We start from the raw sequence: 9109 nt of genomic DNA on the forward strand, positions 1-9109 counted from the left end.
TCATATCCACCTTAAGACCTACTATTGGTTCTTATTCGGGCGCACACGAACTTAACCTAATTTTAGTTTGGCAGCTTTTAAACTAGTGCCGTCCTTCACTTATAATCACTTATTGTACTCAAGAAAGAGTTCTTGAGTGCAAGAAAGTGACCCTAGTTGTAGTCCTGTCAAATTAAGTTAAAATCAGGTTGGTGGTTGCCCGAATCGGCACCATTGCCGTCTTTAAAAGAAAAACCGGCCTTTTAAATTCAGAAGATTAAAAAAGTATTATCTTATAATTCCAAATACATTCAAAAAAACTTTATGTGCATTAGATTCCATATTTAACTCTTTTTCTCAGGATAAGATCATCACAAACGGCGACGTCAAGTATCCGACCAAGGATACGGAAGATAAGACTCCAAAACCCCAACCAAATGGAGGGACCATCGTTGACTCTAATAAGACTAAGGCCACATTCGACTCTGATGAAGACAAGACCCCGCACAACACCCTTGAGAAAGGCAAGAAGGATGGTAAGAAAGAAGGGTTCTTCGGAGGCATCGCTGATAAAGTAAAGAATGCCTTCAGTCACAGTGAGGATAGAGAAGATAGTTCTAAAGAGTCCTCTCCTAAGCCCCAGCCTAAACCACGCGATTCTAAAGAGAAATCGCCACCAAAACCTGCCCCTAGGATTATTGATGAAGGTCTCCTCGGTAAAGTAGACGATATGTTTAAAGATTTGAAAACTAAGCCGCATAGAGACGACGACGACATTGAAAGCGAAGTGTACGCTACCAAGTTAGTCGTAGACGAAGACAGACCTCATTTAAACACACAAGAAGTGTACGAACAGTACTCCAACATGCAACCGGTTGAAACTCCTATTCGCACAAAAACATCAGACCCTTTCGCGTTCTATTACGATTGTTGCGATGGAAAATTCAAAGGACAGAAACATACACACGATGAAACTTCTAATCTAGTCGACAGAATTGAAAATGCCAACTTCACTGCTCATGAAAAGTGCGCAGAGGTGTCAGATAAGTTGCAGGGAGAGTTGAAAGATGGTATTGACAAGTTAGAGAAGGAAAAGGACAATATCAAACAAAAAACTAATGAAGCCGCTGAAGATTTGATCGAGAAATATGATAAGGTCAAAGGCGATGTCAAAAATAAGGGACAAGAGCTGAAAGATGATTTCAATGCTGAGATTGACAACGCCAAGTCCAGCACTAAAGATGTTGTTGATAGTTTGAAGGACTCTGTCAGTATTGTCAAAGATAATTTAGAACACAAAGCGCATGTCATTGATTTCCTTGCGCAAGAAAAAGCTGAAGCAGCAAAACTGCATAGCCAAAATGTCGTAGAAAGTGTTAAGAGTACGGCTCAGGATATCAAGGCTGGAGCCAAACAAACAGCGGAAAATGTCAAGGATGCAACCAATGAAAAATTGCAAGAAGTAAATGAATCTATTGAAAACGCAAAAGACAAGGCACAGGACGCGGCAGCTGATCTCAAATCTAAAGCCCAAGAAACTAAAGAGGAAGTCAAATCTAAAGCTAATAAAAAGAAGAAGGAAGGAAAAGGTTTCCTTGGCGGTCTTGTTCACAACATCTTCGGTGAGAAAGACAAGGCTGAAAAAGAACTCAAAGGTAAGCTTGCTGATACCAAGAATGCTGCCAACGATTTGCTAGATCAAGCAGCAGCTAAGAAAGATGAAGTGAAAGATAGCGTTTCGAAGAAAGAAAAAGAACTAAAACAAGGTGCTGAACAGTTAGCGCAATCTGCGCAAGCTAAAAAGGATGAGCTAGAAAAGTCGGCTCAAGACAAATTCAAGGAAGCTGAAAAAACTGTACAAGAGAAAGTTGACGAAACTAAGAAAGCGGTTCAAGACAATGTGAATGAAACTAAGAAATCTATTAAAGACTCCGCAGAAGCAGCCCAAAAATCAGTTCAAGATAAGGTTGATGAGACGAAAACAGCAGTTCAGGACAAACTAGATGAAACGCAAAAAGCTGTTAAAGAAACTGTAGATGAATCTAAGAAGGCTGCCAAGGAAACAATAGATGAAACTACGAAAGCTGTCGAAGATAAGGTTGATCAAACTAAGAAGGCGGTGCAGGATAAGGCAGAAGAAACTAAAAAAGCTGTGCAAGACAAAGCCGATGAAGCGAAAAAGGCGGTACAAGAAAAGGCAGATGAAACCGCAAACGCAATTCAAAGCAAAAAAGATGAATTAATAAACGCTGTACATGAGAAGACTGATGCTGCGAAGCAAACGTTACAGGACACTAAGGAAGGTTTAATTAACTTTGGGCATTCAGTTGAAGATAAAGCGAGAGATGCTAAACAAGCCGCACAAGACAAGAAAGATGAGGTTTCTCAAGCTGTTACCAACAAAGCGAGTGAATTAAAAGAAGGTGTTGATCATTTAGTTCAGGATGCAAAGGCTAAAACAGAAGAAGTGGGCAAAGCTATTCATGACAAAGCTGACGAAACGAAACAAGCGCTGAAAGACAAAAAGGATGAAGTTGTTGATGGAGCTAAAGATCTGGCGAATCAGGCCGTGGCTAAAAAAGATGAAATCAAAGAAGGCATTTCTAAAAAACATGAAGAATTAAAAGAAGGTGCTGAGAATTTAGTACATAGTGCACAGGCTAAGACAGATGAATTTGGTCAAGCTTTAAAAGATAAAAAAGATGACTTCGCACAAGGTTTACACGACAAAACACATGAACTGGGCGCAGCTATTAGTAACAAGAAGAGCGAGGTAGAAAAAGCGATTCATGACAAAAAAGATGAGGTTCAAAGCGCAGCAGCGAGCGAACTAGACAGGATAAGACAAGAAGCGGAACACACGACGGATCAGATTAAAAAATCTGCGGAAGACACATTAAATGCAGCGGCTGACAAAAAAGCCGAGATCCAAACCAATATCGGAAACAAAGTAGACGACATTAAGAAATCTGGTAAAGAAGGACTAGAAGACATACAACACGCTGCAAGTGACAAAATTAACGATTTGCAAAGATCGTCGAAAGAAGCGTTCGGTCACGTACAAGACTCTACCTTGAGCACTCTCGATAGTGTCGAGAGCGCAGCCAAGGACAAAATGAGCGACGCGAAAGACACCTGGGAAGACTTGCAGAGCTCTACAAGGGACACTTTTGCAGATTTCAAAGACGATGCTCGTAGCTGGGAGAATTCGGCGCAGGATACGCTGCACAGTTTTCAGAGTTCCGCTGGGAACACCTTCGATAGCTTAGATGATAGCGCTAGGGAGTTCTATGGGGGCGCGCAAAGCGCCGCTCATTCCACCGAAAATGCATCGAAACAGCTATTTGGTGATGTGAAGGATAGCTTCGAAGGTTTCCAAGTATCAGCTGATAACAAACTTGAGGATGTGAAAGGAGCGGCTAATGAACGGCTGGAAGAGGCCGGGGCGAGGTTGGGAGAGGCACAGAAAGAGGTTAAAGAGGGTGTGAGAGAGGCGGAAAACGCAGCATTTGATGCAGTGGCGAGTGAAGCAGACAAATTCACGAGCAGTCTCAACGATTTGGGCAATTCGGTTTTCGGATCTTCAGGCAAAGGTAAATAAATAGAAATATCTCATACAATTATGTTCAGATTACGAATACATTAACATTTAAGATCTCCTAAATATTAGTGGTATAATAAATTTGTACCTAACAGTTAATTTACATTCTTCAACAGCACGTTTGTGTTGTGTTTTGCGCAGAAGGCAAGAGAGAAACCACTGCCCTATTTGTCCCTAAAAAGTACCATGGAGAGGCTACACCGACAAGAGTGTGCCTCGTAATGATGTGATGAACAGCATGTTAAGAAACTAATGATCAATTTGAATTTGTATTTATAACATGATGGTAAAACGTATTTTCTCCGTGGTTCTACAAGTACTTGAGTTGCCACCTGTGAAGTAAATACATAATAAATAAATAGTAAATGAATTTAACAAAATGTTCATTTCTATTCCAGGTTTTATGAAAGATTCGAGCACCAAATTATTGGAGTCTGAGAAGGCTCAGTCGTCACCGTCGCCACAAAAGAAGGGATCTGGGTAAGAATTACATTCAATAAAATAATTTCCCACAAACGTACATGCAAAGCATACTTAAATAACATTAAATGTAAAGTTATGTAAATAACAACACATATTGAGCACGAAAGTTCACGTAACTAATTCACAAAAAATTGGTGATATTTCAATTTGAAATATAAATATAACATTGTTAAATATCACTCTGAAATGAACTTCCCAATTGTTAAAATTACAAGCTCGACCACCTGTTTTAACTACATTTTTCAAAATTGTGAAACTTAAAACATTCCAATTCAATCATTTTGAAAATTAATAAATAGAATAAATGGAAAAAAAAAACAGTAAGGCGGCTGTGAAAAAAAAACTGTTTTTCTAACTTTCACGAGCGAAAAATAGTATTTTCACTAGTAAATATTGTACGACAAAAGTATAATCACACAGAAAAGTGTTTTCAAATTCAAAAATATCTTTACACTTTGAACTTGTTAAAAGTTTCACAATTTAATCGTTGTTGTATACCACTTGCCTGCTCTAACTCCACATGCACGAATTTCAGAATTCCGAAGCTAAAAAAGAAGAATAAGAAATAGAAGGCGAACGAACGGCGAACGCTGGACGATGTATGATATAGTCGTTAACTTTAATATTTATTATTGTTCAAGTTTACATCGCAGTACGATTATTTCATAAAATGCCTTTTCCCCTTTGAGTACTTGTAAATAGAATTCTTTTTAAATCGCAAAAACCAGTGAAACATTTATGAATGTTACAATTATATGCTATATTTTACCGGTGCCCCGTTGCGAGTTTAGTAAGAAAAGGTCAATGCAATAATCGTCCTGCCTTTAAGTAGATGCGCATTGCATTATGTAACAGAAAACGCTGTTCCATTGAATCGATTTATATTTAAAAACGATATTTTTTGTATGTCTATTTGGATCCTAATCGCGAAACCTGTACATTTCGTGCATTCTGTATAATTTCGACTTTAATTTTATTTTATTCTCTTGACTAACTCTTTGTGGTTTCAAATAAATTATTACTTACTAGATGTTTCTAGTTATAACTTTTACTGAAAGTAATTATTATATTTAAAAAAAATCATGTTTATCTAATCTTGCCTAATTTTGATGTTATTTTTATGAAAATTGTTTCCATTTTACACTTTTGACGTAGACTGTACAATAAATAAAATCGGATACTTTTTGCAACTTTTAAGTATTGTATTTTTAATTAACTATTAAATCTGAGATTTTGCATTTTTTATTAAACTTTAAGCGAGTTATAACGTCAAGAGTAACTATCAATGTTTTGTGTTGCATAATTTATTCTATTTTAAAAGATGTTTTATTTTGTAAAGTTTACATACATGCTTTGTACAAACACAGAATTAGGTCAAGTGGCATGCTAAACACGCTTGTAGATTTTTCTATAAGTTTTACTTTTTTACGTAGCAGCGACTACAAATAGATCTGCTAGTTTATTTATTTTGTATGTGTACTAGTGTTGGCGAGCGACAGTAGACTATAGATAGTTGGCCGATATAAGAATATCGATAACTTCAACTGGCGATGCTATCGACGTATTGCATTATGTAGATACTATCGTCAAGTTTGAGCCATCGATATTGTCGATAGGATGCTCTTTTTTAGATTGAAAACTATCGATAGTTCGGCAACACTAGTACTCTAAAGCACTGTGCTCAAAATTTAACCTTAAAGTTAAAATTTAAGTGCAAAGCTTGAACATGTCACAAACGATGTCCGTGTATTTATTATATAATTTACAAAATATAATATAAATAAATTTCGCTAACTATAAGTAATATATTATGTTCATATTTTGGCAACTATGGAGGATCTTATAAAAATGTAGGTACGATAGATAACTATCGCGTTTTTATAAAGCTATAAAATCATTTTCAATACACGGAGTTTGTACCCGATTCAGTGGTAATAGGATTTTAAAATGGTACATTATTAAAAAAAAACATCCAATCAGGAGTCAGTTCCCGCGACATGGAAACCACACCGTGCGCGGCGCGAATTATATGGAGAGCTTTGACCAATAGTCGTACGAGGTATATCCACGTAGATAACATTCGCTGCGCCTATTGGTCGAAACCCTCGACATAATTGCCGCCGCGCGCGGTGCGGTTGCGTGCAGAATATGCTGATACATATATATATATACAGGCTGTTAGTAACATCGTAACGAAAACTGAGGGATGATTCATGCCATGATTCCGAGTTGATATCAAGTGGAATTTTCCATCGCTAAAGTATGGAACGGCAAATGATTAAAAAAACACATTTTTAATTAATTTTCTGACATTAAAATCCACTTGATATCAACTCCGAGTCATGGTCTGAATCATCCCCCCTCAGTATTCGTTACGGTGTCATTAAAACCCTGTATACCTAGGTATCGCTCGTAAATACAAAATTATTACACTATGAAAGCTCGTCCCATTATCATTTGAAATCGGTTTTAATAGTGCTTGTGATTTTTCTCTGTAAGTTGTTAATTGTAAGATATTATACGAAACGTTCTCGATCAATTTTGTGTTTTCATTATCGCTATTCCTTTCTGCAAAATATCTCTGGTATCAATTTTTTTTCGTTTTTTTTTTTGTATTAAGTACATTTATTTTTTTATCATTCAAAAATGTGTAGTATTTTTTTCATTATGCAGCTAATTTGCAGACGTATTTTGCATTTGTTTGTTAAAAAATTTTACCTACCCCCATTTTTTTTTTATCGTGTATGTTTCGCACATGTGTATGGCCGCACATTCACCCAGTACGCACAAACATTGTGTATTCACATCATCGTACACATTTTTATCACTTTTGGTAAGTTCGCTTTCATATGTGTATATTTTACGTTGCCAAACATTTTTCTCGTATTTTTGGTCGTAGAAATCTTTTGAAGTACTTACCGAAATCTTTTAACCGCTGAATTCGCTGGCGAAGGCGATATCTCCAGTCCACCGGTATCGGTCTTCAGGCTGTTTCTCTTCGACGTAATCCTCGTGGACATCATTCTTCTTGAAGCCTGTAATGACGGAAACATCAGATAAATATAAAGAAATTATTTATAAAGGGACTGTGGTGTAACAAATATAAAAAACAAAACACGGAATAAAAACAACTTACACAAAAGATGTATGGATAGGGAGATCGGGCCCCAGTGCGGATTGGTGGTTATTAACGACTGCTAATGCAGCCGGGACCAACGGCTTAACGTGCCTTCCGAAGCACAAAACACAAAAGAGTAAAAATAAAAAATTTCAATATGAACACGTTTATCAATTAAACCTGAGCCGTGGTAGCCCAGTTGGTACAACGCTTGCCTCTCACTTTGAGGTCGCAGGTTCGAATCCAGCACAGGCCTAAACCAATGATTCATGTTTGGATCATAAATGTTTATCACGTGCTCAGCGGTGAAGGAAAACATCGTGAGGAAACCCTCACTCCCGAGAAATACATTTCGGAGGTATGTGACCTAACCTGTATTGAGCTGGCTTTCCCTTCGCGGGGTTCTGTAAAAAACTCTACCGTACATTTTCAGGTTAGGTAACCTGACCATGTAAAAACGGGATAACACTAAAGAGATAATGAACACATTTTCAATATGTTTGCAAAGTCCTTGTGACGCTGGCAAACTATTATATCAATTATAGATTTCTACGACCAAAAAATATTTTTCACATTATCTATTCAACAGTGTATGTACTTGTTACCTACTTTTTCTTTTCTGTGTTCCAGTTTTTTCTCCAAATTAAGACGCAACCATAAATAGTCTGGATATCGAGCCCTGCGCATCGCTTCAGTAACTACTATTTTATAATAAATTATAAGATTTATTAAGCCAGTGAAAGAGCAAGGTATGTCACTACGCCATTAGATTAGGAAATCGATGTCTCCAAGAATGTACTCTAAAGTCATCGGAATTACTGTTGTATTTTTTTTTTCAAATACCACTTACCGACACTAGTAAAAATCAGTAGCGATAAAGCGGATATTATACTGCCCAATCCATCCAGCCCAACGCGTCAAGGTCACATCGAGATTGGGAAAATCGACGGTATTACACTAGTTGGTTGCCATGTTTACTCCGCACCATTTTGCTATTAAACTACACGATCCTAATTAAGTCTAATCAGAAAAACGTCGTGAGAAAACCCAGAGGAGCTCGGTGGCGCAGCGGTAAACGCGCTCGGTCTGCGATTGTTGAAGTAAAGCAACTTTCGCAAAGGCCGGTCATAGAATGGGTGACCACAAAAAAAAAAGTTTTCATCTCGAGCTCCTCCGTGCTTCGGAAGGCACGTTAAGCCGTTGGTCCCGGCTGCATTAGCAGTCGTTAAAAACCATCAATCCGCACTGGGCCCGCGTGATGGTTTAAGGCCCGATCTCCCTATCCATCCATAGGGAAGGCCTGTGCCCCAGCAGTGGGGACGTTAATGGGCTGATGATGATAATGGACTGGTTTTCCCTTCCCCATATATTTCGACATTACCCTTTTAGTGGGGTACAGTGTGCATAATTATGAAATTGGTACTTACCAATCGACTCTGGTTTTTTGAGCTCCTTTTGTATTTTTGTAGTGATTTTCTAATCTTTCTGCGTAGTAACTATCTTGCTTTTCGACCCTGTAATAAGCGAAAAGTATAGGATATTACCCCTATGTATAGATAGTTCGAGATGTGTAGGTTAATATAGTTGACAACGACAATATTTTGACTCAATGAAGAACTTTCCAGGCTACATTTCCTGAAAAAAATATTTATTTTTTTATTAACACAAATTACATAGACATTACAGGCAGTCCCAATTCGACTATGTAATGCAATTATAACATTAGTACCTAACTAAAGAATTTTTTCTACTCCTCTACTTTAATCTGGCATTTAAATAACCAAAAAGTCTAATATAAGTACATACATAATTAAACTCTTTGAAAAAGTGTACGCTCTATGGCCTATAAAAGCATTGTTTACAAAGTGTAACTGTACTATAATGTCGCCAAAAAAGCATTGTTGTTGTTTTTTTTTTTGACCTGGAAA

At 37.4% G+C, this 9109-nt stretch overlaps 1 protein-coding gene across 3 annotated transcripts in view; it reads left to right on the forward strand.

The window, feature by feature from the left end:
* LOC126377796 (ankyrin-3-like) overlaps positions 1 to 8320 on the forward strand; it is a 215637-nt gene extending 207317 nt beyond the window's left edge. For 2 of the 3 annotated variants that reach the window (XM_050025633.1, XM_050025635.1), the window contains exons 31-33: positions 341 to 3572; positions 3979 to 4060; positions 4599 to 5145. In XM_050025633.1, the coding sequence (XP_049881590.1) occupies positions 341 to 3572; positions 3979 to 4060; positions 4599 to 4632 (3348 nt within the window). In that variant the 3' untranslated portion in view covers positions 4633 to 5145. Of the gene's footprint in view, positions 1 to 340; positions 3573 to 3978; positions 4061 to 4598; positions 5146 to 7811 lie in introns of those variants that run through there. The other variant, XM_050025634.1, reaches the window with a different exon arrangement.
* The last annotated feature ends 789 nt before the right edge of the window (positions 8321 to 9109 follow it).

This window comes from Pectinophora gossypiella, chromosome 24 (assembly GCF_024362695.1).
Source record: "Pectinophora gossypiella chromosome 24, ilPecGoss1.1, whole genome shotgun sequence".
NCBI lineage: Eukaryota > Metazoa > Arthropoda > Insecta > Lepidoptera > Gelechiidae > Pectinophora > Pectinophora gossypiella.